The 16,174-nt window shown below is 34.0% G+C and overlaps 1 protein-coding gene and 1 long non-coding RNA gene across 2 annotated transcripts; one reads left to right on the top strand and one right to left on the bottom strand.

Annotated features, from left to right (window-relative positions):
* The first annotated feature begins 458 nt into the window (after nucleotides 1-458).
* On the top strand, nucleotides 459-1,707 carry LOC141486884 (serine/threonine-protein kinase mig-15-like). Its single transcript, XM_074185485.1, has 2 exons — nucleotides 459-821; nucleotides 985-1,707. Exons 1-2 carry the CDS (start codon nucleotides 756-758, stop codon nucleotides 1,102-1,104), a joined length of 186 nt encoding a protein of 61 aa, XP_074041586.1. The 5' UTR covers nucleotides 459-755; the 3' UTR covers nucleotides 1,105-1,707.
* Nucleotides 1,708-5,532: 3,825 nt separating this feature from the next.
* Nucleotides 5,533-16,174, bottom strand: LOC141486898 (uncharacterized). The gene is made up of 2 exons (XR_012468098.1): nucleotides 15,797-16,174; nucleotides 5,533-5,915 (listed from the first exon to the last, which is right to left on the bottom strand). It is a non-coding gene; the product is annotated as an uncharacterized lncRNA (long non-coding RNA).

The raw sequence follows: 16,174 nt of genomic DNA, 5'->3' as shown, positions 1-16,174 counted from the left end.
GAATTGTTTATTAAGTTTGTAAGTGTTATCTTAGGTTTGTCATATATAATATGGTAACATAAGTATTGGATATATTGCTTGATCGAATACTTCTTTTGCTGTCTTATACATTTAAAAACGAAACTGTTTTCGCTGATGAGTTACAAAATTTCTTTTGGGCTTTGTTTCTGCTATCTTCAGTATATCTCCATCACGAATGAATTTGCTTACATGCTGTATAATTTCATTGAATATCGAACATACATTTTGAATAACCTTTTTAGATATCAGTCACAATTCTAAAATAGATGTTAGAATTTTCAGTTCAGTCGAATATTTTTTAAGGTCAGCGATTTTATTTTTTCTAAATTCGTAAAACCCCCCCACTGCTTGTTACTGTCATTGCAGTGTCGCCTCAGTGCTTAGAGTTGTGATGGTGGCAAAACTGAATCAAGTTTTTAAGCAGTCTGATGGGTTCTGTTGTAAGCTAAAATTTTGTGACCTCGTTGAGTGTTGTGTATCTGTCTTATCTTCTGTCCTCGTTGTCGAGACGACAGAGAAGGGTGCGCCGAGAGTACGATAAACATGGTTTGTTTGATTGTCTGTTGAAATTTTTTTATTCAAAACGCGTTCCACATCTAGACTAGCATGTAAAATTGGATTTTTTCAAATCTATGGCTATATCTCATGTGTATTTCAATTGTGTAGTGTAGTATTGGCTCGTTATTGGGAGAAGTGATAAATATTTTGATTAAAAGTGAGTAAACTTAATCAAAATGGCGCATCAAATGCCCCCTTCAGTGAACTGTTCACTAGATGATATCGACTTGACAGCCCTGAAGGTAAGGTTTCTTTTCAAAATGCAAAAGTAGTAATTTTCCTGTAAATAATACCCCATAATATTGCCCAAACTCTGTTAATTTCATGTGTAAACACGTCAAATCTGTAGGTGTGAATCATCAGCTTAAGATTAGTTCTTTTGTTTTGAAAACAATTTTTTTGCAGGATCCTGCAGGAATTTTCGAGTTAATCGAGGTTGTAGGAAATGGCACATATGGGCAGGTTTACAAGGTAAGATTTTCAATTTCTTTTCAAACATTCATATCTCAGAGATGTGTCATCTAATAGTTTCCCAGAAAAGACAATGAGGAGATTGTTTCTGTTTAAAATCTGTTTTTCCATTAACCAGAGGTCACACCCTTACGAACGACAACCCTTAGAAGTCGAAACTTGTGCGAGCTAAGGACTAACGAGGTCTTACCTTTTAACGTGTGATTTCTAACATTGATGATAAGTGTAATCAAAAGTAGAAAAGGGTTTACCCTGAAAATTGAGAAAATTACCTTTTCTTTTTTCTTTTTCTCTTGCTGATATTTAGGTTGGAAAATGTGATTCAAAGTGAAAATATTTACCTGAAAAAATCAAAATCAAAACATTGTGGCATTTATAAATAAATTAACTATATAACTCGACCAACATTTATCAAAAGTAGCAGGCACAATGTATTATTCTGCTGTTTTTTCTTCCAAACATGGACAGCACAATATGACTTCACACAGTACAAGTCTCTTCATGTTATGATTTAGACGATAGTTATCCTGTAGGTAGGGATGTTAGACAAAGTAATTCCTGCTGTAATCTAACCAATGTTTGGTAACCTGCTTCAAAGGATGTATAATGGCCTCAGAATGGCAAATCCTGATTTTATAAGTAAAACTTCTATATGTGCACTTGACTTGGGGGAAAAGCTGGTGAATGTGACAAGAGCGCTACAAAGAGTGAGCGCTCGAGGCGAACATTGAGAGTGAGGTAAGGTAGTGAAGATAGAGAGGCAGTTATGTTTCTCATATTACTGTGGCAACAAGAGAGACAGGTGCGAGCACACATTTACGGTCGAGTAGGCCCTGAAGAATTAGGAAAAAATTATCATACGTTGCCACAATTTTTAGCAGAAGATTTCGATGTTAATTTCGCGTCCAAAGATGGACAACTCTTGGTAAACTTTCTACAAGATATCTGTATCTGTAGAGCAGGGAGGGTGAGTGTAAGCCCACAGCACTTAGGCCACATGTGACCCATTGTACATCCTCCCAAGGAGTTGTCCTCCGAGGGCATCGTCCATCCTGTCCTTTCCAGGAAGGTGGGAGACATCTCCTTTATATCGACAGGTGTAGGCCAAGACTCGCCGAACACACACGCTCTTATTGACGATAACTCCGGGCACTTGCACAGGACATGCCTGACAGTCTCATCTTCTTGTTCACACATCCTGCATAGAGGTGTACCCACTAGCCCCGTATTATGGAGGTATTTCCTCAATTGACAGTGGCTTCAAGATAAATTAGAACTACCAATGAAAAATACCCAAAATGAGCCTACCATAAGACATGGATAAACAATCGATAAGTTTGCTCTAAATATCTTTCTAATTTTTCATTTGAAAACATATGTATCATATTTCTCATACCATAAGCCTATTGTCTCGGTCTTACAATCTACCACAGCAATTACTGATGAATCCGATAATGAAAATAATAAATAAAAATAAAAAGTCTATTCAAAAATGTCAATTCATCAATGAAAACCCTTAATGAATTTAAATATTTGTAGAAAATCAATGTATGTATATACAAGTGTATATTATACATATATACACATATATTATGTATAACTCAGTATATAACATGTCATACTTCCACTCCACAGTAAAAGATTCATTACAAGTCACATTGATGTCTCAAAAAACATGTCTTTAGGAAAAAGGCCTGGGCTTCAAAATGCTGTATTTTTTTCTAAAAATATACATGTTTAGTTCATCGTTACTGCCGTTAGTTAGCGCGTTACTGAAATGTATACAGCGTGACTCACGGTCGATGGTAGGTTAGACGTTTCTGGAAAACGCAAAGCATGATTTTTCTGAAAATTTCACCTCTCACATTTCCTTACCTGTTCTATCGATCTAAAATATTTTCAGCATTGCGGCGTTGCCACTTCTATCGAAAAGTCCTAGCAATTATATTTTTTTAAATGGAACACCCCGTATATTAATACATTTTTGGAATTGCTCTAGTATTTTAAATTGTGCTAAATATGGTCCAGAACATAGCCTTAATTGAAATTAAGTACATCAGTACTCTCAATTCATGAAAATTTGATATTTTGGACAAACTCGAAATATTCAAATAACACCAAGAAATCGACTCCATATCATACAGGGCATGCTAAAATTACTATTATTTCCATTGTGCATAAAAGTAGTCAAAAGTTCATTTTTTCAAATGAAACCCCCTGTTATTACTAGATAAATTGAAAGATGGTGAAAAATGCTTCAAGATGATATACATGTCCCTATACCTAAATCGTCAAGTTTTCTTAATAAAGCCGTTTTTGTGGAAAAATAGTTATTCACGTTTTACCTACAAGTGTTGAAAGTGGCATTTTATTTTGTGAGTGGGGATTATTGCAAAACGAGCGTCAGCAAGTGGCGCAAACTCACGAGCAAAATAAAATCACTTTTAACAAATGTATCATGCAAATTTTTTTGTATAACGTTACTGCTGATAATAAAAAAAATTATAGGGTCCATGGGATTTGAACACACGATCTTTGGATTACAAGGCATATGTTACAACTACATACGCCAACTCACGTTATTTTAAGGAGGATTATTGGTTAGTCATGAAGGACTTTCTACAGTTGGACTGAATACTACTTTGCCATCGTCAGTAACTTCACAGGGATTTAATATTACCAATAGCACGAACTGCATGTGTGAACTTTTCTAAATGATTTTTTGGTAGGTGTTCTGATTGAAGTGTTTCTATCACAGATATATTCACACCGTGTACAAGTGTTCTCAATCTCAGCTTTAATAAGTAAAGTTTATGGTGGTAAAAAGTGATCAATAATTAGTGAAATTTGGTCAACAACAAGCTAGATGGACTATAGTAAAAATGGCATAATTCGTTTGCTTGGAAATACCAGTCATCTATAGTTTGATTTGAATTTAATTCAAATTATTTCTCATTGCCAGTTTTTTCTTTCTCTTTTTCAACTTCTATCACCTTATCAGTTTAACTTTTTGGACCAATGACTGTCCTTGACTTTTAACTGGATATTGGAATGAATAAGTCCGGCTTAACAATTTTAAATAATGAATTGCCATAAATGCAAAATAGTGGAGACCAAGGAAGACCCATTAAGTATATGTGATAAATGCAAATGTAAACTGTGTCAAACATGTGCGAAATTGCCAACTACTGAATACAGAGCAGCTATCTTGAAGTCAACCAGAAGGCTGATATATTTATGTGTAGACTGTCAATCAAAATATATCGTAACTCAAGAAACTACACTCATAGAAATTCAAAAAGATATAAAAAAACTCTCAAATAAACTTGAAGAATCATTAAATATTTTTCTTCAAAAGGAGTATGTCACTGTTAAAGACATTAATGATAAATTTACTAAACCTCTTCTGAGTGACATAAAAGATGTTCATAATGAACTTCAATGCATTAAAGCAGCTATGAAACAGGAAATACCAGATAAAGTTGTCAAACCATTACAAGCAGATATTCTAGGATTAAAAATTACAATACAAGATAGCATCCAAAACACGAAACAAGAAGTCATAAACTTGAAGGATTCCAATAAGGACATGATTAAACTTTTAACAGGGGAAGCTGCTACACTGCTGATACCTCCTTTGACTTATGGAAGTAGGTCACAAACGTCCCTTACATACAAAACGTACCTGTGATCAAACATAAACAAAGTCAACATAAATCAGATGGTAGGAATCCTGAAATTTCGAACACAATACGAAATGACCAAGAAACGTTCACAGAAGTTGTACAGCGTAGACACAAAAGAACAAAACTTGTGGGGTCTAATGTTGGAGGGAAAGATCCAGCTGGAACTGTATTTGAAGGTCGAGAAGTTACTAACTCGGAAAAAAACAGAAATAATAGAAAAATTTGGCTATTTGTATCAAGGACTAAAGAACATGTGACGGAAGAAATGGTAAAGAAATACATACATGGAAAAACAAAATGTGATATGACTGAAATTGAAGTTAAATTATTAAAAACCTTTTACACAAGAAAGGATAATAACTGTTTCCTAGTTGGTGTAGAACCCCGATTCAAGGATGTTATATATGAACAATCATTCTAGCCAGGTGGTGTAACATTTGAACGGTTTGATTTTAAAAAAGGTCAACATTTCCTAGATAATCCTCGTCAAAAAAATTTTGGTGTAGTGAACAGCTCCTTCAGTAGTGTACAATCAGTTTTCTCCAATCCTTAAATGAATACCCAACTACAAGCACTTGTATAAACAACTTGACTTTACATATTGAATGTCAGTCAGCAAAAGTTGTATCTGATGGCCTGGGTTTATGTGAACCTGCTATATTTTCAATCATACATACAAACATGCAAGGTATTTCAAATAAAATTTTGGTATTGAAGCATCTCTTACTGTTATACCCCAAAATAAAAATACTCTGTTTTACTGAACATTGGTTACGGGAAGATTAATTGGAATCGGTGAATTTTGAAAACTTTATTTGTATCAGCTATTATTCAAGAAATAATATCAGGAGAGGTGGTTCCATTGTATTTGTCCATAAGAGCCTACTTAATAAAAATATTAAAAACCTTGAAAATGTTGTTCAGATGTCTGAAGAACAACTATGTGAAATATCTGCTTGTCATATAAAACAATTGAATTTAGTAGTTCTTTGTGTCTATAGATCCACCAAGCATAAAAATTTAGATGGTTTCATACGTATAATATCTAGGGCACTTCATTTTATTAATAACCTAAATCATTGCATCAGAGTGGTGGTTGCAGGGGACTTCAATGTTCATTTCAACAACTCTCAAGATGAAAATGCACGTGGAGTTTCTGATCTATTTGAGTCTTTCGGCCTAAAACAAACAATCTTTGAGATTACTCATATACAAGGGAATTGTCTTGACAACATTTTCACAAATGAAAACTTTAATATCTCAAATCTATGGTGGGGTGCTTCGGATCATAAGTGCCAAATGATTGACCTGCTAGACGCCACTCAGGTAGAAAAAAGAAAAGTTGACGACCACTTAAAAAATAGCAGAAGGCTGTACTCTCAATATAATATTGAACAATTAAATGGATTTTTGGAACTTGAGACATGGCGTAGTGTGTTTATTGAAGAAACTGCTAATACAAAATATAAATAATTTCCATGAGACTTTCTTTCACCATTTTAATAATTCCTTTCTTTTAACTTTGATAGGACAATATAAAACTAACAATACAAACTGGGTAACACAGGAAGTTTTTAGAGCTAGAGAGCAAGTACTGTTTCTATATGACTTTTATAAAAACCACCCGACCGAAAATAACAAAGCTGCATATAGACTTAGTAAAAATGTATATAATAAAATGTTAACGTACTCACGTAAAACTTTTAATGAAAGTAAAATTAAAAATTCTGAAAATGTCAGTAAAACTATTTGGAACATTATAAAAACTGAAACAGGGAAAAGAAGTACAAAAAGGGTGTATCCAAAAAACATAAGTTCAAATAATTTGAACTTGTCATTTATCACTCATGCTGAAAATCTAGTAAACAGTTTACAGGATATACAGTTCAAAGGATATAGAAGAATATTTAGGCAAAACGAATAATACTGGATATTCAATGTTTTTTAGAGCAAATGATAGATATGATGTTCTAGCCGTGATACAGACGTTGAAAAACAAGAAGACTGAAGATATATAATCAGTGTGAAAGCAGCCACGAGTTCTAGCCATGAATTTGTCGATGCGAAGCGGGAGATCCGCTAATCAGCGGCTCCCAAAATACGGAACAAATCAATGGCCAGCCATGAATTTACTGAACAACCTAAAATGTATGCGATTGAAAACAAGTATAACGAAAAATCCTCCATATCAAAAATTGTCGAGAATATCAAGTCATTAAAATTGTTGGAATATATACATGTGGTTTAAAGAAAATCCATGATTCATCAAATCCATAACTTATTAAAATATTTCGTGGATGGAGATTTTTTTGAAATGCATTCAATTCAGCATACAGAAAAACACTTATGCCAAAATATTTTGTCGGGCAGAAATCAACCCCCAGCCCGAATTAAATAATTTTCAAAGAAATATCTATAACTCTTTCAAATATTGTTTGGATTGCGTTTTTTTCTGTGAATGTATTGATTTTAGCGTACTTGAGAAGACCCATATGCCAAAATATTTTGTCGGGCAGAAAATCAACCCCCACCCCGAATTGAATAATTTTCAAAGAAAAAATCCATAACTCTTTTAACTCTCTTTCAAATATACTATATAAAATGATTTGAAATCCCTGAAACAAGTAAAAAAGAATAATTGGGCTCTGTAATACAAAGGAAGGTCTCGAGAAGGAACTAGACATCATCAAAAATGATCTTCAGCGGAATGGATACTCCAAAGCGATGGTAGAAAAGACTTTGGCTAAAAGACAGCAGGAGCCTCGCAAGGAAGAGAAGCCGTCACAACCAGTGCTTGCACTTCCCTACATCAGAGGATTATCGGAGAGGATAAGAAGAATTGGTTCCAAGTACAACATTAGAACCTGTTTCAGATCCGGTAACACTATCCGTAGCAGCCTCACGAAAACCAGGCCCCCAAACGCGGACTGCGATTCCAAGAATTGCATTTACCGGATACCCTGTGAGTGCGGAAAATCCTATATTGGTGAAACTAAGAGGCCATTGAATGTTCGCATTGCCGAGCACAAGAAGCACACACAGCGGGGAGAAACCAGCAAATCAGGAATAGCAGACCATGTTTGGACCCATCAACACAACATCGAGTGGTCCCAAGCTGAGATCTTGCACAGAGAGGAACATTGGTTCAGGAGAAAATTTAAGGAAGCCGCATACATGTTGTCCAACAATGTATTCAGCCAGGCCAGCGTAGATATACGAAACATATGAAAACCCATCATCAAACGGAAAATGACCAACTCCCGCCAAATCGGTCATCTCTCACGGAATCAGTGAAGCGGAAAATGGAAAGTAGAGAAAGTGAAAGTATTTCAACGACCTATAAAATAGTCATCTCTCGGAGGAATCAGTCCAGTCATCACCCGAAGACGATTGTAGATACCAACAATCGAAACGTCGTGAACTAACGTGACTTGGAATCTCGACACTTTTTTATTTTTTATTATTTTCTTTTTGCATTCCTTTAATTTTTATTTATTCAATTATTATATTTTTACTTGTAGGTTATTTCACTATCATTTCATTTCAGGTTTATTGTTGCTTAATATAATTGTTATTTTCAACTATTCTTTTTTAATTATTCTTTTTTACTTGTTTCAGGGATTTCAAATCATTTTATATAGTAGACAATGGAAGTCCGAACTAGTGAAATTCATCACGAACCATTGTCAATCACCTTCAAACAAATCCTTTCATTGAATTGGGATTTCTGTCTTTGAATGTATTCATTTTAGCGTACTTGCAAAGAACCTTATGTCAAAATATTTTGTCGGGCAGAAAAACAACCCCCACCCCTAATAAAATAATTTTCAAAGAAAAATCCATAACTCTTTCAAATATTGTTTGAATTGGGATTTTTTTCTTTGAATGTATTCATTTTAGCGTACCTAAAAGACCCCTATGTCAAAATATTTTGTCGGGCAGAAAATCAACCCCCACCCCTAATAAAATAATTTTCAAAGAAAAATCCATAACTCTTTCAAATATTGTTTGAATTGGGATTTTTTTCTTTGAATGTATTCATTTTAGCGTACTTGAAAAGAACCCTATGTCAAAATATTTTGTCGGGAAGAAAATCAACCCCCACCCCTAATAAAATAATTTTCAAAGAAAAATCCATAACTCTTTCAAATATTGTTTGAATTGGGATTTTTTTCTTTGAATGTATTCATTTTAGCGTACTTAAAAAGAACCCTATGTTAAAATATTTTGTCGGGCAGAAAATTAAGCCCCACCTCGAATTAAATAATTTTCAAAGAAAAATCCATACCTCTTTCGATTATTTTTCGGAAGAAATTTTTTCCTTGAAATGTATTCATTTCAGCGTCCAATAACCATCTCGTATTTGATAAACATTGAATTACGCTGTTCATGAAACAGGTGTTACCAATATTTTTCAAACCATTTAACCCAAAGGTTTTGACTGAAGAATTTATCACGGAACAATCCGAAATATCTTTGAAACCCGTTTGAGAATTTTGCTGAGAGAAAGTATTTTTTTAATTTGCTTTTATTTCAATTTCATAAAATGGTTTCTTATTACCTCACTTTTCTTTACGAAACTGGTTTTCAGGAAACAAGTCAATTTCATCAAGTTTTTTGGAATCAGGGAGAGTACCGAAAAACGAAGGTGCATTTCCTCTTTGAAATGCTATACTAATTTTCTGAATGAGAAAAGATGTGGCTCTCGATTCGTGGGTTTCATCAGTTACCTTTTTTTCAATTTCATTGATGAAAGCTTTTGGGCGAAAGATATAATTATTTCCTAAATTCTGATATTTCCGTAGTTTGGAACTTTCTCCTAAAGAAGCAGCAGCACCGGCTTTCGCAGAAGTAGCAGGAAGATGGCAAGTTGCTAATGTATCTACACAAGTAAAGTCCCAAACAACAGATTTACCATTTTTTCATGGAACAATTGTCATACCATCCGGCCGTTTTCCGTCGTCTCGACTTGTGCCTATGGGTTCTAAAATCGCAGGAATTTTTGCTGAAGTTAAAGCCCTCTTGATTAGATCATTAATTACATAATGGCGAGATAAACGACCAGCACTAAAACGGCAGCTCAACCCATGAGTACCTGATTCATCCACAAATGCACCACATTTACAAAAGTGTTAAACACACAGTGGTGTATCAAGTCGAAATCCGATGGCAATTCTGAAAGAGTCGTCATCCAATAGAGTCCCAAGTGATGCTACAGGATCAGCATTTAACCAAGCACCAGATTCTTTCACAGTTACTGCGAGAAGACGAGCCTTATTTTTTGAAGTGTCAGAAGCTGTCTTCAATAAAATACTAGTTGCTTGATCTATTAATGGTTTATCCCATGCCCTCTGGTTTTTCATGTCTTTAATTTTCATTGTTTGGCCAGTTTTAGATTCCCAAAGAGATTTTCCCCGATCAAAAACAATCAGATATTGGCTTTGGGTATTGTAAGATAATTTCCATCAGATCGGAAACACTGCAAAATGAGGACAGAAATGATGGCAAAGCGAGTGAAGTGGCTGAACGAATTCTTAATCCATCTCTAGAAACTGGAAGTGATGCCTGTAACCAAGTTTTGTCTTCGATATCGTTATTAGTAATGAGTTCCAGCATCCTTCTTAATTCGTCATCGATATTTTGTAATCCCTGTTCGTCATGCCAAGTAGGGCTGCACCTCAAAATATACGATAATTTTGGAATGGCTAATGAATTCTTCAATAAATGGAATGCGACATGTGTTGGTAAAATAGATAAACGTCTTGACATGACACGAAGTGATTGTAATTTTTCTTCCAAACAAAATTTCAAGACATCATCAGATAATGGGGCACCAAGAAGAAACCAATTTGGTTTTTCAATCACTCGTATACCAGGAGCTATTAGGTTGAATTGATCGATGATGTTAGGGACCTGTTTATCCAGAAAAATGAGTTGACATTTCTCGAAATTTAGTTCAAGTCCCAGGTCTTTCGAATGACTTATTGTGTAACGAAAATGTTCTAATACCACATTTGCTTTGTCACCAATTGAACCATCATCCAGATACCAGCCGTTGAATTCAGTGGATATTTTATTTATAATATGGTGAATAGAAAGACAGAACAATAGTGGTCCAAGTGGATCTCCCTACTGTACTCCTTGTTCGGACATTATAATTTCGTTACCAAATATTAAAAAAGAGGGTTCACTGTAACATTGTTCAATAAAAGGATATATGTCTGGTATGACGTTAGCTACCGAATGTAACATGAAATTCCTGTCTATAGTATTGACTGCATTCTTAAAATCAAGTTTCAGAAAAACTTTTTCAACTGGGTTAGGGTTTTGATTAATATAACATCGGGCAGCATGGGCTACTGCCTCGCAACCACCATTTGTTCCGAATCCAAATTGTTGGGGACGAAATAGATTTCCAAGACTTTCTCGTAAATTGAAACAAGCAAGTTTCGCTACTAAACGTCGATAAAAATTTCCAACATCTATAGGACGTAGACCGCCAATCTTTTTCTTTAACGCACATAAAGAAGCACCATATAAAATAGGACGTATGTCTTGATTGACCTTTCCAGAAAGAAACATATTGCAAAGGTTTGTTGAAGAATTCAAAAGATGTTCGCCACAACTACCGGAACTATAGCTTAGCATATCTTGAATATGGGACGGTCGCAATGAATCAAGACCTCCACAAGAACCGGTGCGAAAAGATCTCACTGCTCTGAGAACATCTACGCTTGTAACTTCCAGAGGACTATGAGAAGTTGTATATTGTCCAGAATTGTATGAACTTTCAGAAGCAGGATGTTTACTTCGTAATTCTTCCAATGTTGCAGCATCAAATTCAGCAGGACTATCAGTAGAACAGAGAAATCTAACAGCTGCTGTTTTATCACCGTCAGAGACTTTCGAGAGTACTCGTTTTTTAAGGATGTCATTATAATTTGTATGTTTTTTCGAAATTTTGGCATAACAGTTAGTCGATCTCGTAATGTTATTATTGAAACTATTCAAATTTTTCTTCACTATTGTTGTGATTGAAATTTTTCGATTATCTTTAGTTCTCTGAATACTAAAATTTTTATAAGCAAACATGAGCAAATTTTTCCAAGAAGTGAAGGAATTCCTGGATACACATTCGTTAATTAATTTTTTGAGGATAATTGCAGAGAGTAACCTTGCAGCCTTCGGAATACGTTTAATAATATGTATATTTCTTCTCAAATTAGATAAATGGATATGAAATGGAACTTCTTTGTTTCCAGGGTCAAATTCTTCTTCGAAATCATTACCGGGATTGGAATTTTCATAGGAACTTGTAGTATCGACTGATTTAGAATGCACTTTTCGCATGTGGATTTTTAATCCTCGTATTTTGAAAAATGTTCTACATATTAAACATTGTTTTTCTTCTTCTGTCATCAAATATAGATCAAATTGGTTTGATTTATCGTGATCGGAGTCTTTTGATTCCTATGTGACTTTCTTGTATCGTCCAAAACTTGAATGTTTTGTTATGTATTTTTTTCAGAAAATCATTTTAATCGGGGTGGGGGTTGATTTTCTGCCTGACAAAATATTTTGACATAGTAGTCTTTTCGAGTGCGATAAAATGAATAAATTTCAAGAAAAAATTCCCAATTGAAACAATATTTGAAAGAGTTATGGATTTTTCTTTGAAAATTATTTTATTCGGAATGGGGGTTGATTTTCTGCCCGACAAAATATTTTGACATTGGGGTCTTCTTAAGTACGCTGAAATGAATAGATTCATAGAGAAAATTACAAATTCAAACAGTATTTCAAAGAGTTATAGATTTTTCTTTGAAAATTATTTAATTCGGGGTGGGGGTTGATTTTCTGCCCGACAAAATATTTTGACATAGGGGTCTTTTTGAGTGCACTGAAATGAATACATTAAAAGAAAAAAATCCCAATTCAAACAATATTTGAAAGAGTTATGGATTTTTTTTTGAAAATTATTTAATTCGGGGTGGGGGTTGATTTTCTGCCCGACAAAATATTTTGACATTGGGGTCTTCTCAAGTACGCTGAAATGAATACATTCATAGAGAAAATTTCGAATTCGAACAGTATTTCAAAGAGTTATGGATTTTTTTCAGAAAATTATTTTATTCGGGGTGGGGGTTGATTTTCTGCCCGACAAAATATTTTGGCATAGGGGTCTTCTCAAGTACGCTAAAATGAATACATTCATAGAGAAAATTTCGAATTCTAACAGTATTTCAAAGAGTTATGGATTTTTTTCAGAAAATTATTTTATTCGGGGTGGGGGTTGATTTTCTGCCCGACAAATTATTTTGGCATAGGGGTCTTCTCAAGTACGCTAAAACAATACATTCATAGAGAAAATTTCAAATTCAAACAGTATTTCAAAGAGTTATGGATTTTTTTCAGAAAATTATTTTATTCGGGGTGGGGTTGATTTTCTGCCCGACAAAATATTTTGACATTGGGGTCTTCTTAAGTACGCTGAAATGAATAGATTCATAGAGAAAATTACAAATTCAAACAGTATTTCAAAGAGTTATAGATTTTTCTTTGAAAATTATTTAATTCGGGGTGGGGGTGGATTTTCTGCCCGACAAAATATTTTGACATTGGGGTCTTCTCAAGTACGCTGAAATGAATACATTCATAGAGAAAATTTCGAATTCAAACAGTATTTCAAAGAGTTATGGATTTTTTTCAGAAAATTATTTTATTCGGGGTGGGGTTGATTTTCTGCCCGACAAAATATTTGGCATAGGGGTCTTCTCAAGTACGCTAAAATGAATACATTCATAGAGAAAATTTCGAATTCTAACAGTATTTCAAAGAGTTATGGATTTTTTTCAGAAAATTATTTTATTCGGGGTGGGGGTTGATTTTCTGCCCGACAAAATATTTTGGCATAGGGGTCTTCTCAAGTACGCTAAAATGAATACATTCATAGAGAAAATTTCAAATTCAAACAGTATTGCAAAGAGTTATGGATTTTTTTCAGAAAATTATTTTATTCGGGGTGGGGGTTGATTTTCTGCCCGACAAAATATTTTGACATTGGGGTCTTCTTAAGTACGCTGAAATGAATAGATTCATAGAGAAAATTACAAATTCAAACAGTATTTCAAAGAGTTATAGATTTTTCTTTGAAAATTATTTAATTCGGGGTGGGGGTTGATTTTCTGCCCGACAAAATATTTTGGCATATGGGTCTCCTCAAGTACGCTAAAATCAATACATTCACAGAAAAAAATCGTAATCCAAACAATATTTGAAAGAGTTATGGATCTTTCTTTGAAAATTATTCAATTCTAGCTGGGGGTTGATTTTCGGCCCGACAAAATATTTTGGCATAAGGGTCTTATTCTGTATGCTGAATTGAATGCATTCACGAAATATTTTAATAAGTTATGGATTTGATGAATCATGGATTTTCTTTTAACTTATATGTATATATTCCAACAATTTCTAATGACTTGATATTCTCGACAATTTTTGATATGCACGATTTATTGTTATACTTGTTTTTAATCGTATACATTTCAGATTGTTCAGTAAATTCATGGCTGGCCATCAATTTGTTCCGTATTTTGGGAGCCGCTGATTATCGGATCTCCCGCTTCGCATCGACAAATCCATGGCAGAACTCTCGTGGCTGCTTTCACACTAATAGATATATATGGAATAAGTGTCTATGTTGTTAAACAGTGTGGTCATTTATTGTTGGACGTTCTTGAAAATATCATTAATACCTCTCTAAATGAAGGATGTTTTCCCTCAATGCTTAAGTTGGCAAGAATCTCCCCAATGTATAAAAAAGGATCCCCAGAACTAACTCAAAACTTCAGGCAAATATCAATCTTGCCTTGCTTTTCAAAAATATTTGAAACTATTCTTTATAATCAACTAGTTGATTACTTCGAAAAGAACAAAATCCTGAGTCCTCAGCAGTATGGTTTTAGGAAAAATATGTCCACTTTGGATGCTATCAAGTCATTAACTCGTGCTATAAAAGCTAGTTTTGAAAGAAACGAAAAATTTTTGGGAATCTTCACAGACCTAAGTGCAGCTTTTGATTGTGTTGATCATGACATACTACTGAGGAAAATGGAGTACTACGGAATAAGAGGAGTGGCACTGAAACTAATCAAATCCCACTTGTCCAATCGATTTCAAGTAGTTTGTATTGAAAATCAGAGAAGCACTCCTCAGATAATAAGTAGGGGAGTTCCTCAGGGATCAATATTGGGCCCCTTCTCTTTATTATTTATATAAACGATTTGCCAAATATGTTCTCCTCAAATATCAAGACAATTATGTATGATGATGACACCACATTTGGCATCAGTATCAATAAAGGGGAGTGTCCGGCTACAATACTTGGGGAAGTTATGGAACAAGCAAAAACCTGGTTCTTGACAAACAAGCTCATACTCAATGAAAAAAAAACTAAAAGTCTCATTTTCGAATCTACAATGTAGAAAACGACCTAAACATGCTGCACACTAAATTTCTGGGTGTAGATATAGATGTCAGGCTATTATGGAACATACATATATATACAATTTGCAATAGACTAAATAGTGCAGTATTTGCTATAAGAAAAGTTAAACAACTTATTAACCAATCCGCTGCAATAACTACTTATTAAGCACTGTTCGAATCCATTATTAGATATGGCTTGTCTGTCTGGAGCTCGGCAGCTCAGTTTCATTTAAATGCTATATTCGTCATTCAGAAGAGGGCTGTAAGATGTATCATAGGAGCTAATTTTGAAGACTCCTGCAAACCAATCTTTAAAACGTTGAAAATAATGACACTTTACTCTCTGATAATTTTTGTAAAGTTACTATATTTCAAACAAAACATTAATAGTTACTCTGTTGTGTCCGATATACACGGTCACAATACTAGAAATAAAGATAATTTGATTTTACCTCAAACCCGGTTACAAAGAATGGACGATACTATTGATATTAAAATGTACAATGCCCTACCTCTTACAGTACTTCTCTGAACTATAGTAAATTTAAAAAACATTTAAAGACATTACTTACGGAAAATCCCCTATATGGTATTAATGACTTTTTCCATTCACTCCCGGGACCATAGAGCAAAGACGCCTTTCACGATTGTATGTATGTACTGTATTATTATTTTTATTGCACTGTATCTTCTGAAGATTTTATATTTTACTTTTGGCATATGTTAATTTGATGGTATTTTGTGACATGTTCTAAAGCTTTAGCTTTGTTATGAACCAAATAAAAAATTTGAATTTGAATCAAAGAGATTTTCAACAACAGTTGTACAAAAAATAATTTTTAAAGAATTTGATTTTTAGGTAGCTTATGACAGTTATGACAGATTATTGACGGTGTTTCAAAAATTCGCCAAAAATGAATGCAAATATTGATTATTCAAAAATTGATTAT

Source organism: Leptinotarsa decemlineata, unplaced genomic scaffold, assembly GCF_025532065.1.
Source record: "Leptinotarsa decemlineata unplaced genomic scaffold, Ldec_3_MD MMD2_tig00026375_RagTag_RagTag, whole genome shotgun sequence".
Taxonomy (NCBI): Eukaryota; Metazoa; Arthropoda; class Insecta; order Coleoptera; family Chrysomelidae; genus Leptinotarsa; species Leptinotarsa decemlineata.
The sequence above is the reverse complement of the archived record's forward strand: the minus strand, read 5'-3'. Positions and strand labels throughout refer to the sequence as shown.

Bases quoted from the DNA above. Each gene is read 5' to 3' on its own strand.
- LOC141486884 (XM_074185485.1), top strand. From the start codon at position 756: ATGGCGCATCAAATGCCCCCTTCAGTGAACTGTTCACTAGATGATATC. The intron at 822-984 runs GTAAGGTTTCTT...ATTTTTTTGCAG, and splicing joins TCGACTTGACAGCCCTGAAG to GATCCTGCAGGAATTTTCGA.